General features: G+C 33.2%; 1 protein-coding gene across 1 annotated transcript in view; it reads right to left on the reverse strand.

Annotated features, from left to right (window-relative positions):
* Positions 1 to 1,447: 1,447 nt before the first annotated feature.
* CAPZA2 (capping actin protein of muscle Z-line subunit alpha 2) overlaps positions 1,448 to 23,894 on the reverse strand; it is a 60,017-nt gene continuing 37,570 nt past the window's right edge. Inside the window, exons 4-10 of the mRNA XM_040472170.1 lie at positions 20,133 to 20,196; positions 15,832 to 16,038; positions 13,717 to 13,796; positions 10,046 to 10,124; positions 7,908 to 7,979; positions 3,317 to 3,379; positions 1,448 to 2,464 (exon numbers count right to left, since the gene is read on the reverse strand). Of these exons, the coding sequence (XP_040328104.1) occupies positions 2,324 to 2,464; positions 3,317 to 3,379; positions 7,908 to 7,979; positions 10,046 to 10,124; positions 13,717 to 13,796; positions 15,832 to 16,038; positions 20,133 to 20,196 (706 nt within the window). The 3' untranslated portion in view covers positions 1,448 to 2,323. The remainder of the gene's footprint in view (positions 2,465 to 3,316; positions 3,380 to 7,907; positions 7,980 to 10,045; positions 10,125 to 13,716; positions 13,797 to 15,831; positions 16,039 to 20,132; positions 20,197 to 23,894) is intronic.

A 23,894-nucleotide genomic window follows, 5' to 3' on the forward strand; every position in this document is an offset into this window, starting at 1 on the left:
CACTGATTGTACCCCATTCTCACTATCCCTCCCTTCCTTTCTTGGCCTCATTTCCTCCGCTTACCTACCTTAAATTCCACAGGTGATCATTACAACCCTGCCCCCCTCTTCCTGTGGTTAGTCAGCCTCTCTTGGCAAAACCACAACTTTGGTTAAATTCAGTTCATCTACTCTATGCCTGCACCCATGCAGCTTTATGCGCTTAAGAGAGCCATACTCACTGGTCTCACTTTAAATCATCACTAACCTTGAGTCAGCCTTCACTTTGCCTGGCTACCAAACCCTGTTGCCCAGGCCCATTCACTCCCCCATTCTTCCAGCCAAGAGTACCCCTCTACCTCCTGTCTCCAGTATCTAACTGCTACATGATATTTCCCCTTGAAATCTAAAACCAAGCTCCTGACCAGCCCTTCCCCTCAAATCTCCAATTTCTCAACCCCAAAATGTCTCTGACATTTCTCTTTATCTCACATTCTGCAATTAAACTTTTGGCAAATCTTCTTGATTTTACCTTTAACATATACCCAAAACTCACCACCTCTGTAGCCGATAGCTACCACCTCAGACCAAGTCAGCATTTGCTCTCAACTTAGGTCAGCCTCCTAAGTGTTCCCCTAATTTTGCCCTAGCCTTCATACTTCAGCCTTAAGGCATCACCTTCAAGACAACTGCATGTATTTTCAAGACAACACTCTAGACCATAAAATAGCCAAAGTAATTGACCTTCGGGGATACACACCATGACAGTCTAACTGATATGACTGAGCTAGCCTATTAAGATTCACCTAGTACTTAGCTCAGAATTATCATAAGACTTTTGAAAATGTCTTTTTAAAAAGGGAAGAGATAAAATAACATTGCTAATTCATTTTCTTCAGAAATCCCAATATGGCAAAACTTGTATTTTAAAATTAGAGAAAACAATTTAACCAAAACCATCCAATTTCATATTAAATTCTCAATGTTTTCAACGCCCAACACTGATTTTTAAAAAGGAATTAAATAACATGCTTTCACTGAGAAATTTTTAAATTCTATACAATTCAAGCTAATGAAATATTTTATTGTACATAATAAAAGTGGTGTTTAAAAAAAAACACTTCCAGGCCCAGACATCTGCAGGAGTATGTGAGGAAGGGATTCCACTGGAGTATAATAAGCAATACTCGATTGAATGAAACCATAAATCCACCCCACTCTCATATACTCATATAGTAAATACTAACATTCACCACAGGTTTGAAATCCTGTAGCATCAGTACATGTATATTTTAAAATATTACAAACATGCTTATGATGCATAGGAAGACGGAAAAATTTAGACTGTAATGCACACCATATGTACTCCCAGCTTTTCTAATTTACAACCAGTTAAGAATCACAATATCCAAAGAAAGTATTTTAAAATAGTATGTGGCTCACTGATAAGTGATATTCTACTCAAATAAATAGGAAAATTTTCATTTTAATGTCACACTGAATTTCAGTACTTTTCAATCCAAGAAAAGAAATAAACTGAGACATGGTCATGAGTTCAGGATTATATATATTACAATTTGCCTTGTTATAATACATTTGTGGCTTTATGATAAAAATAACTCAGGGACATATGGAATTCAAGCTAATTTGCGTAACTGTCACAAGAAAAGAAGCATTAAATGCATTTCTGAAATAAGTATTTTCATTTAATTTCAGAATCTCAAAACAGCATTAGACCTTGGCCTCGTTTAAAAAAAGTTTAGTTAAACACTAAGCTAGCTAAATAACCTTCTTGAAAGGTTCAAACACAATTGACATAGAAAATGCTTTCCCTCTAATCTCAATCTTACATAAATGGAAGAGGTGAGGGGGAAAAGGTAGACAATTTCTTTAGCAGCATATAGGCTAAATCCATCAACCACCTTAAACTAGAATGTCCATTATTGACCCCATTAAAAAGAACTGGGCAAATATCAAAAGTTACCCACTTCATAAACCAAAAGACAATAATTTTAGGGTTACGATAAGTAAAATATTTTTGAAAACTTCAAAAACTTTTAACATTAAACTAGAGGAATCATCTCTTAATTGTAAGAAAGATAGGTATAACAGAAAGTAAAAGACATTTAAACTTAACTGATTTTCAATCCTCTGTGAACAAAAGAAATGAAAAAAATAATGGTTGATTAGCTAAGCTTTGTGCTCTAACCAAACTAATTAATTACAGTGATTTTAAATGGCAACAGCCCACCTGACTGGGTAGCCTGACAGTTCTGAATACTTTTGCAATGATTTTTTTTAAAACGCAAAGACACTAAAATGATCCGGTCATGCAGTGTTCATCTTATGCATTCTGCATCTCTTTGCCAATCTTGTAGCTAAGGATCTTGTTCCAATCGATCTTAGTGCGTGTAACTGGCAACTGTCGACGTAAGGCTTTGAAAGTAGTGTCCGACATTGTCTGATAATTCTCACTGATGGCGGTCTATGAAAAATAGTAGTTAAAGTTTAAAAAATCATCGGAACAGAACAATTTATAAAACACAAGAGATGTTTTAGGAAAAATCTTTATTTAAGCAGCCTCTTTCACTGTTTTTAAAAAGTAGAAAAAAAAGTAAAATAAAAACCCCAATGTGGTTTTAATGCTATCTAAAAGCAGCTAAGAAAAAGCTTATTATTATTATTTTTTTAAGTAAGCTCTATACCCAACGTGGGGCTTGAACTCACAACTCTTGAGATCAAGAGTTGCTCTTGTGCTCTACTGATTTAGCCAGCCCGGTGCCCCTAAAAGAAGTCTCTGATCATTATGAATAATTACATTTAATGAAATGAACTTGCAAATTAGATTTGATATTTGTGTGTCCTCATTGTGAATCTATTTTACTATTTCACTCAGAACAATTTTATAAATTACTGTTTGCAAGGACCAGAAATGTGGCCAATCCACAAACTAAATGCCTAAGTTCAAGAGTGTAGGTTAGAAGCTGATAAATAATGTAAAAAGTAGAGTATAAAATGAAATAAGATCTAAGCAAATTATACATAATCCAACTGCTTTGGGAAATACTGCATAAATTAAAAATTTCAATCAGAAATAAAATAAACATTTAAAATCTTGGCATATTGTGACCAATACTCAGAAATTACAGTTGGCTACAACAGTTTTGGCTACATTTTTGTAAGTTTGCCACTGAAATAAAAGAAACAAAAAACCCAAAACACTGTATTTTATTATTGTGAAACAATGAAAAAAAGTCAGGCTTATGACTGAAATTGAAATTTCAGTGCCATAATTTATCAGCAAATATAAATCATATAATAGTTTTGAAAACCATACCTGGTATTCATTTTCTGCAGCTTCTACAATCTTTATAAATTCTTTTGCTGTCTGCACCTCATTCTGAATAAAAAACAAAACCAAAAGTAAATAGTAATTTAAAACTACACTATTTAAGTTTTCCAATTTTTTTGACTATAGTTGACACACAATGTTACAGTAGTTTCAGCTGTACAACATAGTGATTCAACAAGCTTATACATTATGCTGTGCTCACAAGTGTAGTTACCATCTGTCATCATACAACACTATTATAGCATTATCGATTATATTTCTTATTCTGTGCCTTTTATTCCCATGACTTTATTCCATAACTAGAAGCCCATATTTCCCACTCCTCTTCACCATTTTGCCCATCCCTCACCTCAACTCCCTCCGGCAATCATCAGTTTGTTCTCTGTATTTATATCTGCTTTTTGGTTATACATATTTTTTTTTTTTTAGATTCCACATGAGTGAAATCCTATGGTATTTGACTCTCTCAGTTTGACTTATTTCACTTAGTACAATACCCTGCAGGTCCATCCATGTTGTTGCAACTAGCACAATCTCATCCATTTTAATGGATATGTAATATTCCATTATCTGTGTGTATATCTGTATATACATAATTGTGTGTGTACACATACACACATCTCCCACATCTTCCTTATCCATTCATCTATTGATGGGTACTTAGGTTGCTTCCATATTTTGTAAGTAAGGTTGCAATAAAAATAAGGGGTGTTTGCACAATTAGTGTTTTCATTTTCTTTGGGTAAATATCCATTAGTGGAATTATTAAATCATATGGTATTTCTATTTTTAATTTTTTGAGGAACCTCCATACTGTTCTCCACAGTGGCTATACTAGTTTGCATTCCCACCAACAGTGCATGAAGGTTCCTTTTCCTTCATATGCTTGCCAATACTTATTGTTTCTTATCTTTTTGATTTTAGCCATTCTGATAGGTGTAAGGTGATATCTCATTGTGGTTTTGATTTGCATTTCCTGATGATTAATGATGTTGAGCATCTCTTTATCTGTCTGTTGGCCATCTGTATGTCTTCTCTGGAAAATGTCTATTCAGGTCCTCTGCCCATTTTTTTCCCCCTCTGCCCATTTTTAATCAAACTGTTTTTTTGGGTGTTGAGTTGTGTAAGTTCTTTATATATTTTGGATATTAACTAACCCCTTATCAGATACATCACTTGCAAGTATCTTGTCATTCGGTAGGTTCCCTTTCTGTTTTGTTGATGGTTTCCTCCACTGTGCAAAAGCTTTTTACTTGATGTAGCCCCAGTAGTTAATTTTTGCTTTTACTTCCCATGTCTTAGGATACATACTTTGAAAAATGATCCTAATAGCAAGATCAAAAAAAAAAAAAAAAAAAAAAAAAAAAACCACTGCCTGTGTTCTCTTCTAGGATTTTTATGGTTTCAGGTTTCACATTTAGGTCTTTAATCCATTTTGAGTTTATTTTTGTGTGCACCAGTATTATTTTTAAATAAGAGTGTCAATGTATGTATGGTTAATGGTTTACTATAATTTAATAAATAACACAGATGAAAATTATGACAAAGGGAAAATACTATACGATCAGTTATCCTAAGTCCAAGGGGAACTAGGCAAAAATATTTTAAAAGTCTACAGAATGAGCCTGGTTTCACTGCTTAAGGAAAGTGAAGTCTTAACACATATTGATGGCGCCTTGGTGGCTCAGTTAGTTAAGCATCTGACTTCAGCCCTGGTCATTAACTAGTGGTTTGTGTGTTTGAGCCCCAGGTTGGGCTCTGTGCTGACAGCTCAGAGCCTGGAGCCTGCTTCGGATTCTGTGTCTCCCTCTCTCTCTGCCCCTGCCCCACTCATGCTCTTTCTCTCTCTCTCAAAAATAAAAATAAACATTAAAAAAATATATTGATAAAAACTTCAGTTATAACACTTAACATGAACCTGACAATCTTACAGGTAAGTAGTCACAGATTTCTAATTAATGACTATCTAAATATTATTAAGTAGGTACTGAACAATATTTACCACCATAAAAATACATTTTAAAAATATTAGGAAAAGCCTAAAGCTAAAGGTGAGGGGCACATGGGTGGCTCTGTCGGTTGGGTGTCTGACTTCAGCTCAGGTCATGATCTTGTGGTTTATGGGTTCAGATCTCGTATTGGGCTTCATGCTAGCAGCATAGGGCCTGCTTGGGATTCTCTCCCTCACCCTCTCTCCCTGCCCCTCTCCAACTCCCTCTCAAAATAAATAAACTTTTAAAAATAAAGTTTAATGTGAATTTACTGTAGTGTTTAAATATGTTCTGGAATATATGGGTTTCTTTACTTTTTCCTAACAGTAAAAAAGTTAATAGAAATCTACACTTTTTCATATATCAGTAGTAATGTAAAATTCTCTAATATCTTATTTTATGTATCATACATATTTGCATATATATATTTATATTTCCATAACATGTGCATTTTTTGTCCAAAAATAGTGGAAGGAAGGAAGGGAGGAAGAAAGAAAGAATGAAAGAAAGAAAGAAAATAAATTCTGTGTAAGGTAAAGTGAAAAATGCATTTCTAAATAGCATCACAAAAGGCATGTAAGTCAAGTTTAATTACTATGGCTGTCTCTCACAACTCCAGTCTATAATTTTGTAGACAGCTGTCTAGTAGGAAGAATCTTTGCTCAGTGTCAAACTCCCTAAAGAAGAGAGTACCAAGTACCCTGTTATGCAAATGTTACATGTATGCATATGATATAGAACAATACCAAATACAGTGTCTCATGGAAAACCAGACATTAGTTTCTTTTACTGGCAAATTTTACAAGTAGAGTACCATTTAGCAAAAAGGCAGAAATCATCTAAGTGTTAATGAAACATTTTTTTAAATACCAGCTCTCTTCCCTTCTCAGGTAGCATCTGGCCTTACACATTGACACATTTCTTAATGTTAAATCAAACACTTTCTTATATTAAAAATTAACTCTTTATATTTTAGGTCAGCTAATTTTGTATATTAGTAGTTGATGTTTATAATATATTGGTACTTTTAGGTGTACCTAAAGTATTTATGGGAAAATATAAAATTTGACTATTAATGTTATATTATTAATATCAGTGGGACAAAAAAATTCCACAAATAAATAGCTGCATATGTAATGGAAAGAGAAAACTCTGTGGGGAAATAAAAGCAAGTTCAAAGTTTCTTGAATTTGAAAGCTGAACTTCAGAAAAACTTCATTAAATCATAATCCAGATAGAGGAGAAAAAAAGAGTTTAAAAGTTAAGTACACAATCAAAGACCTAAATTTAAGAGGTAAAACTACAATTTTCTCAGAAAAAAATACTGGGATAAATCTTCATGACCTTGGGTTAGGCAAAGGTTTCTATTAATAAACCAAAAATACAAGTAACAAGAACAAAAAAATAAATTAGACTACATCCAAACTAAAATCTTTTGTTCTGCAAATGATACGATCAAGACACATGGAACAAGAGAAAATATTGGCAAATCCTGTATCTGATACAGGACTCCTACCCAGAATATATAAGCAACAATCACAACTCAACAATAAAAACACAAATAACCAATTAAGAAATAGACAAAGGATCTAAACAGACATTTTCCCAAAGAAGACATATAAATAACCAATAATACATGAAAAGATGCTCAGTATCATTTTCCATCAGGAAAATGTAAATAAAAATCACATTAAGATTCATCATTCATTCATCATCTGAATTCAAGATTCATTCATATCAACTAGGATTGTTATAATCAAAATGACAGCCATAACTTTTGGTGAAGATGTGGAGAAATTGGAGCCCTCATAGGCAACTGATAGAAATGTAAAATGGTGAAGCCACTTTGGAAAAAGTCTGGCAAAAGTTCTTCAAATGTTAAACATAGAATGACCGTACGACCCAGCAATTCCACTACCGCCAAAGAAAAATTAAAACAAATTAAAACAAAAAAGAGTACACAAGGTACTCACAGCAGCAAAAAGTAAAAAGAACACAAATGTCCATCCAACTGATAAATGCAACGTGGTATATGGAATATTATTTGGGAATAAAAAAAGTATTTAGTACTGATATATGTTCCAACATGGATACACATTAAAAACACTAGGTTAAATGAAAAAAGTCACAAAAGACCACATATTGTAGGATCCCATTTACGTGAAATGTCCAGAATAAGCAAGTCCATAGAGTTAAAAAATAAATTCACAGTTGCCTATGGGCTAAGAGGGGTTTGGAGAAAGGGCTGGTGGGGGGATGGGGAGTGACTGCTAAAGGGTACTGGGTTTTTGGAAGACAAAGAAGTTCTAAATTAGATTCTGGTGATTATTGTACAATCTTGCTTATATACTAAAAAACATGGAATTTTATACTTTAAATGAGTAAATTGAATGGTATGTGAATTATATCTCAGTAAGGCTGCCAAAAAAGTCAGGTACAGATTTCTAGTTACTTACCATCTGTAATCTACCGAAAAACACTTCAATCAGAAGCAAAAATATTACTTAAAACATTAATTCCAAAACTGTTCTGGTTTTATAGAAGCATTAGATTGTCGAAATTTTATTTTGGAATTAATTACTTACAGACACTGTTAGGGAATCTTGTATATCTTTATGACTCACTAACTGAACATTACCATCTTCATAATAATGAACCTATTAGAAAAAGAAATTATAGAGACCACATTACAGGAATCATCAAGATCTTCATAGCTTCAACAATCACATCAGTGCAAATGACTATCAATTTCCACTCTAAACCTAGACTTTTCTGCTGAGCTCCTGACCTTTCAAACCCCAGTGAAACTTTCTGCTCTCAGTCTAGTGAGGAAACAAATTTGCAGTTCATGCGTTTACTCAGGCAAGCCCTCCACCAACCTGACTACTGGACGTTTTTACCTCATAGATATTCTACTGATATCTAAACTCAAGATATCCAAAATTGAGCTCACAATATTCCCTCCCAAATGTTGCTCCTCTTTTGTGCGTTTCCACCAACCATTTAATTCCTCGAATTCAGACACGAATTTATTCAATAAACATTAATTGAGTGATTACTATATATGTCTGCTACTACAGAAAGTTCTAGGGACGCACAGCTTTTAAAAAAAGAGAGTCCCTGGCCTTATATTCCAACACAACACAGTAAGAGTTATGTACAAAGTCTTGAGACTATGAGATTTAAAGAAGGATTTCAGAAAAGAGGCAACAATACTTGCATTTAGCAATATGAGTATGACAACAATTAAACCAGGGAAAGTAAGGCAACTGAACTTAGAGAACAGCATTCTTTAGAAAGGCTTGGAGATACTTATAGCTGGCGTGTGTGTGAGATTGGAGAGGGAGAAGAGTGGCTAGAGAAATAAATAGAGAAAGACAAGTCAACTTTGGGCCTTGTATGCCATGCAAATATGTCTGGACTATCTAGTAGGTTAGAGTGGTCTTAAGTAAGAAAGTAATATTATCTAGATTTACATTTTTAAAAATTATCTTTGCGATGGTGGCAATGTGAAAAATAGATGAGGGGATGGCAAAGGGTCCAGTAACTCAACAAAATAACAATTATATGCTAGGCAACATGCTAACCGATGAAGATAGAACTGTGAGCTAGACAATTCCAGCTCTCAACAAGCTTTGGCTCAACAGAGGCTTAGAGGCTTCATTTTAGAAATTATCCAGGTGAAAGCTACTGAGGCCTAACTATCGGCCTCATTGGTAATCATTTATCAAGAATTTCATGTCTGGCTCTGTTCTAACCATTTTGCCCGTATCAACTAATCTTCAGACAATCATCTGAGCTTTCTATTGCTGTTTTCGTTTTTTGACTCATGAGGAAACAAGCAAAAATGGCTAAATTAAATGACTTCCGGGTGTCACACAACTAAGCGAACAGTGCTGGGATTCAAACCCAGGCAGTCTGCTTTCAAAATCCATGCTCTTAGCCTCTATTCTCTTGCCCTTAATGGACAGTTATACTGAGACATAAAAGCAATAGGATAAAGGTAAGAAATGTATAGTGGAGTCAAATGATAGAAGAGCAGTATCTGATTCATCTTTATTCCTTTATGGCTTTTAGCACAACACCTTTCATGGTAGTTAACAAATGTACTGAATAAGTAAGTGAACCAAGACAGAAAAAGTCATTTCCTTTAACTTGTTTAGTAATATTTATATTCAAATACTTGGCCTCAGTTATTAAAGGTTTTTCTATATAAACATTTGAGTTTACATTAAGAGTCAAAAAATTCAATTATGGTGGATTTCTTATAAGAAACCAAATAGGAGTACAGAAGATACTTAAAGGATATATGTCATATGTACATATATTAATATATACATATAATAAATAGGTATTTATAATCCAATACACATACATATACTAATATTAAACTTCACAATTCCACCTAATTCAGAAGACAGAACAGCACAACTCAAATTCAGAGGATGCTTGGATGAACAAACTGTATGATGAGAAGACCAAATGGTAGCATCTAATTTTAGCTGTGTTTTTGAGAATCTGTAAGCTATCTTTGCAGATTTTTGATGACTGCAAGGTTATTTGAAAGATGAAATCAGCACTACTTGTTTTTCCCATTACCTCAAAACAAAGATCTGGAAAAGAAATGGTGATTGTGTACTAAGAAAATATAAACTTATGAATTAGTTGTTTCTCTGTTCAGAATCATCTCAAGATCAGTAAACAAATACTTTTTATTTCATACCTGAATTTTCAAGATGCCAACCACTTGAGTGGTTGAAGGAGTGATTGTAAACTTCCACTCTGACCTCCAACGACCATTCCTTAAAAATAAAAACAGCAGCTGTAAATAAGGTAGGGAAAATAATTTGAATAAATTTTAAGTTCCAGATTTAAATGTAGTGCTACAGCATGAGAGTAAATGGGAAGGATACCGGATATTCATTTTTTAATCACTGAAATATTTAAAAGAATCAAAGGGTTAAGTTCAGTTATGAGCTATATTTAATCTTCATCCTATTGATAAAAAAGGGCCTATATAATGGATGGAACTAAAGAATTCTAAAGCTAAGGCTTACAATACAGTTCAAAACTAAATAATATAAACTACTTTTGGAGAAAAATCTTAAGTTACTTCTTCACAACCAACACACTTGTGCTTTAATTAAGAATAAACTGAGTAAATAGGTGAAAGGGAATAGGAGATACAGGCTTCCAGTTATGAAATTAATAAGTAAAGAGGATAAAAAGATAGGAAGAGGGAATATAGTCAAAAGTATTGTAATAAGGTATGGTGAAAGATGGCAGTTTTACTTTTGGTGAGCACAGCATAACTATAAACTCGTTGAATCATTACATTGTATACCTTAAACTAATGTGACCTTGTGTGTCAAGTATACTTCAATTAGAAAAAAAAAAAGAATAAACTGAATAAATGTTCAGATCATCAGGGGCTTTCACAAATACAGTCAATGCAGTCTGACATTCAGTGAACCAAATAATTTTTAAAAAGAATGGACAGAAATACAACATTTCAAGGTTCTGATATTTAGATTATATAAGGAGTTGTACGAGTCAATTTTTTTTTTCTTTTCCCGTTTTAGGATTAAATTTCCACATAAAAGGTATAACCTCTTCTCACTTCTCAAAGGGACTTTTCAGGGGCATCTAGTGGCTCAGTCAGTTGAGCATCTGACTTTGGCTCAAGTCATGACCTCGCAGTACATGAATTTGAGCCCCATGTCTGGCTCTCTGCTGTCAGTCTGTCAGCATGGAGCCTTGCTTTGGATGCTGTGTCTCCCTCTTTCTGCTCCTCCCCCACTTGCGCTCTCCCAAAAATAAATAAATATTTAAAAAAACACAACTTTTGGCATACAAATTAACAACATTAATGGTAGGAAATTGTGACATCACAAACAAGCAACGAGTATATTGTTAACTCATTTTTGTCTCCCAGATAATGAATTTTATCCTGTTTTTTTCTGCCTTTTCGCAGCAACCCTTCCTTCTACCTCTATTTGCTTTTTGAATACTAAAGACATATTATAAAATGCAAACTGATACCTGTTAGGTTTTTCTGAACAGTACCATGTATTTCTAAAATAGCCATAGAGCTAATGGATTCACTATACTGGCTTTGCTATAAAATTACTTCTGGGATCCTTACAGTATTCTTGCAATCTACCCAATCATGAAAATCCATAGAATGAGAGTACTCTCATAGCTACAGTTAACATTTAACATCTGAAAAGTGCTATTATTAGAACAATGTTTCTGATCTACAAAACAAAAGAGAATTTTATACCATGTCTTGATGTTGAATGATATCCAAAATTATCTATAAGTAGCTCATTTGGAAAAAGAACCTAGGTCTATTTATTTTTTATTTCATGATTCCAAAAGAAGTTACAGTATTCCTTTTATTTAGGTATTAGGACTGAGTAGTAGTGAGTTCTAAGCACATACATTTCAGATTTATTATGCCCACATGCATATATCAACACTGACTGCAAAAAGAAAAAAGTAATTCCAAATCAGGTAATGGTAACAATTTAAGAACTATTTCAAAAGATCCTTCCAAAGGCATTACTACCATATAGTAATGGTAAATGATGCTCAGTAGATGGTACCCTTTTATCAATGGAGTACATACTTGAGATGTCCTAGACTTTATATTCTTCCCTTCTCTTTTATTAACACTGTAATTAATAAATGTGTTTTTATTCAACAAACATTTATTAGGCTCCAAAAAACTGCTAACCATTAGGGAAACAGTAGAGACCAAGAAGAGAATGTACTAGTGAAATCTAAGAAACGTCCATGATTAATACCTTTCAAGTTTTATTCCATCTGTATTTTAGGCAAACTGAAGTATATTTCTTTGTAACAAACTATTTAAGATTTTAGTGAGATTATTGTGGTATGTCATGTTTAACACTTTGGAATGTCATTTAAAATTTATCTTTTCTAAAAAGTGGAAGTAAGTTTTAACTTCAATGATACAATGTTCATAGTGGTAGTATGGGAAAAAAATTCACATTTTTGTGAAGCAAATTCGTGAGAATAGAAAAGTCAAGAACAAACATCATCTTCATTTTACAGATGCTAACGCTCAAGTTCTATTTTTGAAAACTGATTAGTAAATTCACTATAACATCTCCAATACATTTTAAAGTAAAACTTAGTAATAAGAATTTTCCTTAAATAGTTCAACCTCAGTAAGAGTGATTTTTGGATATATATCTTAGCACAAATACAATAAATAATGATTTTGTGAAGATTTATTTCTTTAGGATATTGGTAGGTTACTGCTACAAGTTTTTATGCCTAAAATGGAGACACTACATTTATATTAAGTTCATAAAAGTAACTTTGTACACCAGAATCTTTAGGGAACTGAAGCTTGTCATAAAGGCATATGTTTACAGATGGAATTGATTTTCCTTCAGTGATAATGGATCTGCATTCCTCCAAATGTTCTTGGTTAACCTTGTAGCCTTGCATTTATTTCTAAGATGGTTAAACAGTGGAGCAATCTTGGGCCATGGACCAAATCAGTCCATAGGGGTTACTGATACCTCTTACTCTACCCTCAAGAGCACAACCAACTTAGGTAACAAGTCAAATATTATGACTATACTTACTCTGATGATCTTAGCATGTATTAACAAAACAGGAGATTAAAGGTAAACACTTCACTCAATTCTGACTTTATGAAGTCTTGCTGAGCCTCAGAATTTTATTAAAAGAGGGATCTCAGAAACAGTCTTGTCCAAAAAATAAAAAAGCCCAACAATATGTCAAAGGTCCAAGATTAATAGGGAAAGTCATTGCTTTAGGGAACTGGGCTTTTATAAGAATTAATCAATAATATAATTTGATCACAAAATTATAATCTAGTTAAAACGAAATTATGATTATAATCTGCCTCATTGTATAAAACATGTCCTCACTTCCTTACATTGGCCAACCAAGCACACTAAGCAATCTACGTGAAAACATCTACTTCAGAGCCCCCAAAGTTCACCAGAAAAATCACTCTTCTTTCCTTTATGATCACCTCTGTCTTCCTCTCCCATAGAAGTCTCACTCAGAAACAATTCCTTCTCAGAATGAGCATATGGGCTTGCCAACTGGTCGCCACAAATGTTCTCTGAGGATGCTGCTTGCAAGTCTCTAAAAACACTCCATGTAATCCCACGCTCTTTTCACAGAGTGTCAATGGATACTGCTACCTTTAAATAAGTATGCAGATTATGAAGCAAATACCTTTCTTATATGAAAAGGCTGAAGTTTCATGTTTAGATTGCACTTAGTCAATTATAAACAAATAAGGTATATGTCCAACTAATAAAGCAAGGACTACAAAGGATATAAACAATGTCAAAATTCCCAAAATACAGAATTGTCACTTACCAAAAGTTTTTTGCTTGGAACTGATGGCTTTCTATGCATGCAATAATGGTTTGCTGTCCATCTATTTTTTTACCATATACCTTAATGGCAAAAAAATAAAATAAAATAAAATAAAAAGAAGAGTGAATTCAGGGCCACAGGATGTTCAGCTTTAAACATCTATAAAAAAAAATTGTGTATCACTTTGATAGGAACATATAAAAGAATACCAAGTAGGTCATTATTTTAATATAGTTGCTAGAAAAACAAGTACTCTAACACATACACCTATAATCACAAATTCTTAGTGAATCATGAAAGAGCTCAAAATTTATTTATTTACATTAAATGTTTGTTTACTCTGAGAGAGAGTACAAGTGAGGGAGGGGCAGAGAGAGGGGGGACAGTGGATCTGAAGTGGGCTCTGCATCAACAGCAGCGAGCCCAATGTGGAGCCTGAACTCACAAATCATGACATTATGACCTGAGCTGAAGTTGGATGCTTAATCGACTGAGCCACCCAAATGTCCCAAGAGCTCAAAATTTATGAAATAGGGTTGCTGGGTGGCTCAGTCGGTTAAGCATCCAACTTCGGCTCAGGTCATGATCTCGCAGTCCATGAGTTCGAGCCCCGTGTCGGGCCCTGTGCTGACAGCTCAGAGCCTGGAGCCCGCTTCAGATTCTGTGTCTCCCTCTCTCTGTCCCTACCCTGCTCATGCTCTGTCTCTCTCTGTCTCAAAAATAAATAAACATTAAAAAAATTTTTTTTTAATTATGAAATAAAACTCATTATTACACTCTAAAATATTCACAAACATCCTAGACATAGCAAACTTTTCATTCCAAAAACAGGTATCACATGGACAGTTTATTTTAAATGTATAGATATCAATTTGGCTGTTTACACACAAATAAAAATTGGATCTACATTGTGATTTCATCTTTGTTTCCTTTACGATCTTAGGGGTTGCCATTTCTTTCATCATTTTACAAAGTATGAGGACAGAGCTGAGAAAGTTAATTTACGTAGAGATGAGAAAGGTCATTAATAGAATGCCTGTGATAATATGATGACGTCATTTCACCTCTTGCTTACTGCCTCAAAAGTAATGGATACTTTTGTGTCTTTCAATCCTCCTGGAACAAATAAGATTGTCATACTCAACCTAGCGATCTATTCTTGAGTTATTCCTCCAAAATAATTCTAATCAACAAGGTTATAATTCAAAGAATTTGTAAAGTATTTTTGGTTATGTTGCAATTTTTCCTCAAGTAATTACTGAGAGCTAGATACTTAATGGGACCATATGAATTTCTGTCCTACCCAGAAAACTTCTGAGAGTGAAATGGGATACTACTGGTAATATTAATAATTATGTTGGGAAAACAAGTATAAACAAGGATATGGTAACCTTAGGTTCCAGAGGTAGGCAGAGGCCAGGTCCACAGGGCTACAAAAGTTTGGACTCTGTTCAGAAGCCTGGATTCTATCCTAAGTGTAACTAACGGAAAAACCTTTGAATGATCTCAAGCATGGGATTTTCATGATCTGATCTGAATTTCAAAAGATCACTCAGCTATGGAAAGGATCAAAGAAACACAAACTGTGGGGACATGAAAAGACTATTTGGATACAATCTTATGAGAAAAAGAAAAGAAAAAGCATTCCTAGATACTATCATAGTTTATCCTGAAAATATAAAAATAGGTTAAACTTATGAAAGAACATTAAAAAAAAAAAACTTGATTATAAAACATGCAGGGACATGACTCCACTTCCAAATAATTTTATTTCTTCTAAGAGCTTATAACTTAATGAAAAAAAAGTCAGATGTAAAGTTAGTGAGATGAGTTGTGAACAAGAGATTAAAGAATCTTATCAAGCTCTAATCAATGCAGGACAATTCTTACATGGATTTAATTCAAGGTACAACCATTTTTCCATTTTAGGCAATCATAATATATTTACTATTTAGAGTTTCTTGAAAAAATATTCTTAGAAATATTTACTTCAAGGAAAAAAATGGCAAGTTATAAAATACCAGTTCTGTAAACTATTACAGATTTCAGGAGACCATAAAAACATTGTCATATTTACGTAAGACAGAAGAAAAAATATGCTTATCGATGACTTACAGTGCAGACCCCATTTGGATAATGTTCTTTTACATAAGCTCGCAGAGCAGTTTCTACTGAAGTTCTCCATGATTCAACTGCATTTTCTGCTTCATATGGTCTTGGATCAGTCGCTTCCTTTCTTAAGTGATCAAATTTGAAACAGATTCTGTTTTTGGGATCCAAAAACTTTCCATTTCCCAAGTCGCCATGTTCTGTTATCAATACCTTTAATGATGCAATGAATTTTGGAAAAAAAAAGTATTTAAAACAGCATTTAAGTACTAATATACATTAATATACATTCACTTAAACTTTGTCCTTAACATGGTAAAATAATTCTACTCCAAGCAACGGATTTAACTATATGGCACAACTATAGTAATTCAAATGAGGCTATTCTCATTCAGCTTAGATTAGTGGATCTGACTTTCTCCCAGTATAACTTCTGGCTACCTGGTGAAAATAATGCATCTTTTAATAAACTACTGGAGTTTTGTGGGTTTTTTTGAGAACTATAAACAGTTTATTATTTCTGTACTCAGTTTCCAGTCCACAAAACTAGGAAAATGGTAATAACCTCCAATGAGAATGGTTACAAGAATAGCTTTAACGCTGACATAATGCTCTTCAGTGTGTCCTACATTGTTCCTGGGCCCCAAATCTCATCTACTGTGAAGTGCCTGCTTATTTTTATAATCTATTCATTGACAGCTGTTTTCAACAGACTTCCAAATTTTTAAACATGTAACTTATTCATTTATGTATATTTAAATTGTACATGCATAAATCTGATATTCTGTGCTTTATTTTAAAAGTTTCCCTCTTTTTCTTCCCTCCCAACTCTCCCAATCTTTGATTCCTTACCTATGTCGGGACTTCCCCCTCCCTCTGATAACAAATCATGTAAACATAGGATGTATTCTTCTAAATTTTTTTCAGTCCTATAATCCTACATAGATAAATATACATCTATTTATACATACACACATATACAGGGTTTTTTGGGGTCACTGTTTCACAAGAATGGAATGAAAATGTGCACATGCACACACATTTTTCTGCATCTGGCTTTTTTCAACATCAACATTGATGTTGATGATGTTAGAGAAATCCTTCAAAGTCAACTGGTAAACCTCTTATTCTTTTTAATGGCTGCATAAATGTCCCATAATGTAAATATAACATAATTTATTCTGCCATTCCTTTACTGATGGAACATCTCTTTATTTTCTGGCTGTTTTTCTTTTGAGGGGGGGAGGAATAGGTACATTAAAACTTTTAAGTATTTTTGTACATAAATTTTAACATACTAATGTTTTTTATTTCCATTAAAGGCTTCTACATCTCTTAAATAGATTTCCAGCAGTGGAGACAGTAGGTAAAGGATCTATATGTTTTTAATTCTTCCAAAAAATGGTTGTGACAATCCACATTTTTATGAACAGTATATAAGATGTACTTCCTTTCACATTACCATCAATAGGCATACAATTCTTTATTCAGTCTAACAGGTATAAAATTTCTCATTACTTTAATTGTATTTCTCTGACTACTCATAGATCTAAATTTCTTTTCATGTGTGGGCCATTTGCTCTTCTGTGAATATTCTTTAATATTTTTCATCTGAGTTGTTTTTTGTCTTACAAATTTACGAGTCCTTTGTTTAAGGTATCTGTTTCATTTTATGGTTAAAATAATTATTATGTAGCAAAATGTCCATCTTTTCTTCTATAGTTTCTTGGTTTCCAGACTTTAAGACAGTCTTCCCTGCCTTAATATTGTACAAGTAGACTCTTTTCTCTTAAAATTTTAATCATTTTACAAATTTTTAATCTACCTGAAATTTATTTCTGTACATTGTGAGACAGAGGTTCAACTTTCTTGACAGAAACCAGTTGTGTCAATTTTTTACTTTTTGTCTGTCTAAATTATGATCTTGTCATGTAAAAAAATTTTCATATATTCCGGGACTAAATTCTGGTTCTATATGCTGCTGTATTGATCTGTTTATCTACTTTATACAATACCATTCTGATTTGACTTTACATAGCATCTTCTGCTATCTAGAAATTCTCTTATCTATTCTTATTGTTCTTACATTTTCCTTGTTTTTTTCCCAAGCATGTATTTTTTTCACATAAATCATGAACATTTTGACCAATTAAAAAAACTATTAGGATTCTAATCAAATTACATTAAATTCATTTTAATTTTTAAGTAATTTAACTTTCTATTTCAAAATGGAATGTGGTGTTGCCTTCCCATTGTTCATCACAACCTGTTTTGTGTTTTGTTTTTTAAATTTTTTCTTTAATGTTTTTATTTATTTTTGAGACAGAGAGAGACAGAGCATGTATGAGCAGGGGTGGAGCAGAGAGAGAGGGAGACACAGAATCCAAAGCAAGCTCCAGGCTCTGAGCTGTCAGCACAGAGCCTGACGCAGGGCTCGAACCCACAGACCGTGAGATCATGACCTGAGCCGAAGTCGGATGCTCAACCGACTGAGCCACCCAGGCGCCCCCTCACCTGTTTTGTGTTTTAAGAAGATAACCACAATTGTCTTCACAATCTTTTGCCTTTCATATTAAAATTATTCCTAGGTTAATGCACAGTTTTACCATTTAAAACGGAATTCCTCCCCCTCCAACCATTTCTAGTGTAAAGTTACTCATTTGGCACAATAGAGAACAGCTAATGAGTTTTGTATACTTACCTTAAATTCAGCCATCCCACAAAATTTTTTTAAGTCTAGCAGTTTCTTTTGATTGGGAGGTTAGTTATATAAATCATGCCACCTAAGAGTTTTCTTTTCCTTCCTAAAGCTTTAAAAGCTCTCATTCTCCTGTCTTATTTGCCATACCTCCATTTATGTTAGATAATAGTGATAAGCAAACCTGGCAAATTGTCTATTTTAACTAAAATTATTTTATTGTTTGTAGTCTATGATATTTACTGTGATTTTTGTTAAAAAGTCTACTCTATTTAAGAGGTTTTATTCTATCCCCAGGTAACTTAGGGTTTTTGTAATGAGAACTAGCAAATTCCTTTTCACTGTCTAGTGATACATCATAAAATTTTTTTCTTTGATTTAATAGAGAAGACCAATATATTGTCTGACATGGAACCACTCATGCATTTTTGTAATAGATTCTATTTAGTCTTCATATTTCATTTTTTAATATATTTCTGAGGTCTATTTGTTAATATCTATTTAAAGTTTTTAAATCTACGATCATATGTGAGATTAGTGTAGTTTACTTTTTTTGTTTTACCTTTACTAGGTTTAAGTATTAATAGTACGCTAAGTTCATAAATGAGTTTGGGAGCTATCCAACATTTTGAAAAGGTGGATTCCCTGGACCCAGCAAATATTCTTCTAGGGATTTATCTTAAGAAAATAATAGTCAATGTGCCCAGAGGTACAAAGATGTACAATAACTTTGTTTACCGTTAAAGAAAAAGAAAGAAAAAACAAAAACAAAAACAAAAACCCAACATTTCCCAAGGGAAAAGCAAATTTAGGAGATTCATAAAATGAAACACTACACAGCTTCATATATGTGTACACACATGCCTGTCTATACACATATGCTTGTTTTCTGTGCAGTTACAAGTCATCTTCTGTCTACACTTTCCCTGTAAATACAAGACTACATACTACATAATGAATAACGCCAAAAGCAAGCTTTGACATAACGAGCCACTTAGAATTGTTACAACTCTCATGTTCTACCTACCAGTTCCTTCTGTATATTGTTTTACATAATTGTGCTTCACAAAAGCACAATATAAATTAATACAATCATTGTTCGATTATTTGTAACTCTAAACCAAAAAAACCCCAAAAAACAAAAAACAAAACTAGTGACCTTTTGGTAGCTTTTCTTAGCAATTCTAGCTTTCACTTTGGAAAGAAAAGATTTAATAATTACTAAATGCTAAGTTACTCACATGAAGAACTGTAGAATTCCAGAGCAACCAAAATATGATATAAATCTTACTAATATATATTCTAGATTTTGGATTAATATAGGATTGATTTTTTTTCCTATAAAAAACAAGAAAGTAGATTTAAAGCAATTATTTTCTAAAATCTCAAAAGAATTACATTTGAACACTTCTAAAAGGGACTTTCTGCTAAATAGTATTATTGGTCTCAACAAAAGAAACCAAATTTTCAATTACTTTGCCCATAAGTGGCTATGATTAAAATGAACACTTTTTAATCTTTACACATACGATTTCACAATTCTTATGGAATACATTAACCATTATAAATGAAACAAAGAATAGTCATCCTGTGTTCATATGAAACATACCTGATCTTCATAACCTTCAATTTTTACTGGAGTAAACTGGTCCAAATTATACTGTGCAAATGCACTAAAAAAGAAAAAGGCCAATTATTCAAAGTTACAAACTTACCACTCTTAAAATATCATGAACAATTCACTTGTCAATAAATCTCCTGCACTACATATGGCAAGTTAAATAAAATTATAATTCTCCATTATTGATCTTATATTAACTAAAATTATTATACAGATATGGCTACTTTTAAAACTGATGAATAATACCCAACCTTCAATGTTTAGCAAAAGAAAATTAGATCAGTAAATATAATTTGACTTTTCACTCAAAACCTTGAAAGTAAAGGTTAGCCATCTACATATCTAATTATTCAAGTACATATTTAGTACAAAATATACCAGGAAACAGAGCAGGTGCTAGGAGAGATGCAAAGAGTAATCAGACAGATCCTCTGATCAAAGGACTTACAGTTGAATAAGAGATAATACATAAACATAACCATAACACAAAGTAGAAAGTACTATAAGACAATGGCCAATAAAAAGCATCAAGGAGAATTATTTATTTTAATTTAATTTAAATTTAAATTTAAGTTGTATTTTATTTATGAGAGACAGAAAGAGAAGGTGCAAGGGAGTGAGGGTCAGAGAGAATCCCACGCAGGCTCCACACTGAGAATGAGGCAGGGCTCCAACTAACGAACTGTGAAATCATGACCTGAGCTGAAATCAGCCTCTTAACCAACTGAGCCATCCAGGTACTCCAAGGAGAATACATATTTTTAAAAACTATATTCCATGAAGGCAAGAATAAGAAGAGAAGTAGGGGTGATTTCATTAGAAATCTGACAATGAGAAATGGCCTTGAAATAATGGGTAGAATATTCCATTTAGAGAGACCAGGATAAACAAAACACATGAGAAGATAGGTTAGGTTCACACCATAGGAAGCACCAAGCTCAAGGCCTGACACATAGCATTGTGTTCAATTATATTTACTAAATTAAACTGAAAGGCCCTGGTTGATAGAATAATTACTTCATTTGGGAGGCAAAGCAGAATCACAGAAACTTTTTGAGAAGGAAGAACCTAACTACCTCTAGAGAAGATTAATCTGGTAGCAGTGTGGATGACAACTGGACAGTGAAGCAACTAGAGCCAAAAAAAAAAAAAAAAAAGGCAGTTAGGTTGTTATTAGGCAAATGTCCATGTTAGAACTGCTGAAGAGTCTGAACTAGGAAATGGTGATAAGTTGGATTTGAGAATAAAACCTCTCTATTCTATGAGTAATACTAAATTACATATTTATGTGATATATTTATAGGAAAGCTTTTCATAGTACAAAAAATTATCTAGAAAATAAGTAAGGATCATATATATAACCTGGGAATTTTTTCTCCACTTAACAGAAAAGATATTGAGTATTTTAAAATTTGGAAATACATCTCTAAACCTATTCTACCTGGAAGATTTTCTAGATGGCAAGACATCCACTGAACTTTGAGGTATTAGCTACTGAGTCTCCTCTAGAAAGGAATGTTTGGTTGAGCAAAGCACTACTGATAAATTAGCAGACTAGCAAATGCAAAATCTAGCAAAGTAGAATTAAATTACTAGCTGTCAAATTCCTGACACTGAATGTTCAAAAAAGATGGGGGGGGGGGCGGTGTACACATAGAAATGCATGATGTGGGAGCGGGGAGGAAGGGTAGTACTCACTTCTGATCTTAATTCATTAAAACTATAATTTTCCTAAGAATAGCTTCAACATAGCCAGGCAGTTACTACCCTTTAAGTGAATTGATCTCAAAAGTATGTTTGAGGTGAAAAAAATAAAAAAAGTTTCTAGATCACTTAGATATTTAAGGTAAATTTAAGGTAAAATTTAAGGTAAATTTTTTTCTTAAATGCTCAAAGCAAATTAAATAGGTGACAGTTACATGGTATTGTGGGAAAGGTACTCACTAACCTAGGACTCAGAATACATAATACCTAGGTTTTGTCCAAACCCTGTTATTAGCTAGCATGGGGCCCACTTACCTTATCTATAAAAAGAAGGGTTTGGACTAGATGACTTCTAGAGTCCCTTCCAATTCAGAAAACTTACTCCATCCACCCAGTCATCATATACTCACCCACCCCTCCACCCAGGCAAATATCTACATGTTAAATCCTCTATTAGATACAATGAAAACGTGATTTCTCTGCTCTTATAATAGAGTTCTGTAGCCCAATCATCCATTTCTAAATACTTGTTCCTGTATTTAGATTTTTACACCCATTAATGTTAGTCCTGCACCAGTCACACATTATACTTTTCACTAGGTGTCTCTCTCAGTTTAGCCACTTTATTTCCCTATTTACTATTCAAACCCTGTATATCATTTAAATTCAGCTCAAAGCCACTTCTAAATAGAAATTAAAAGTTCCTTCCTTTGGGCTCCAAAAGCTTTTGATACACCCTATTATGATAATATTTTATTTCATTTGGCCTGATACTAAACATTTCTGACTCCCCATTAGAAAATCCCTAAGAGGCTTATTTATCTCATTATCACAGTGAAGTCTGGCATTCATAGGTCAGTTGAATAAAAGGCTCTTTCTGGACATTTAAAAGTTAGACTTGAGAGTACCAACTCTCTGGTACTCTCCGTCCTATGAAACATACTGAATTTGTGCCCACAGTAAAAATATCCCATTAAAACCACTCAAGAATAATAGCCATGTTTTTCCCCTTACAAAAAGATAGGAAGAGGGGGGAAAAAAGATTAAAAGACTTAAAGCAGCAGGGAAAAGGTAAAAGAAAAAAGAAGTACATATATGTACGAAAGAGAAGTACCTGAACAAAAGAAATTCAATATCAAAGATCACAAGTCGCAAGAAATGCAACTACAGCTATGCACTTACTCTGGTGAAACCGCCACCAGCACACACTCTAAATGTTTTTACCATGCCTTGCAAGCTTTGGTTATGTAGTTCTGGACAGCCTCAATGATCGGTGATAAAGTTTCCTCAGAAATTTGGAGGTATCGTAAAAGTAATTCAGAACCAAGTTTAGTGAATAATGAGAATAATACTATTTTGGCTTGAAAATTATTTCCTATAGAGGACACTGACCAATGATTTAAGGCATATTTCTCATTTCACAAATACAGATGTCTACCAAATGAACTCAAATGAATAGTTTTGAGAAATTTAGTATGAAGAATACTACTGAAGTCAACAACAAAAAAATCACAATATTTTCTCTAAGTGTTCATCTAGCTAGTAATCACTTAATAGTATAACTACATACAAGACAATTTGAACTTTCTCCTTAAGGTTTTGATGCCTTTTCTTGGTATCATATCATAAACATCTTATTTTATCATTAGTTACTGATTTCTTCAGACTCGTTTCCTTAGAATATCAGAATATCAGGTATTTCCATGTATACACATCATGAAATGTGGACTACAACTGTCCCCAAAATGTGTTTCATAATAAAAGAGATATGCAGCTCACATTCTAATTTCTTTTTAGAACAAGTATAATTTATTTAATTTAAATGTAAAAACATCATCAGATAAGTACTTCTTTGGACAAATACAATTTCAACACTGTTCATCATTGAGTCAAATGTGACTATTTCATACCACTTATATAATTATGAATATTTCTTTGACCTTCATTAAACTTTATTCTGCTGGGGAAAAACTCTTGTTCTTTCAACAAATCAAGTTTGTTTTCTTAACTAAAAACAAAACAAAATCCACTAATTCTTGCACCTAC

This window comes from Herpailurus yagouaroundi, unplaced genomic scaffold, assembly GCF_014898765.1.
Source record: "Herpailurus yagouaroundi ecotype Mexico unplaced genomic scaffold, PumYag 100, whole genome shotgun sequence".
Taxonomy (NCBI): Eukaryota; Metazoa; Chordata; class Mammalia; order Carnivora; family Felidae; genus Herpailurus; species Herpailurus yagouaroundi.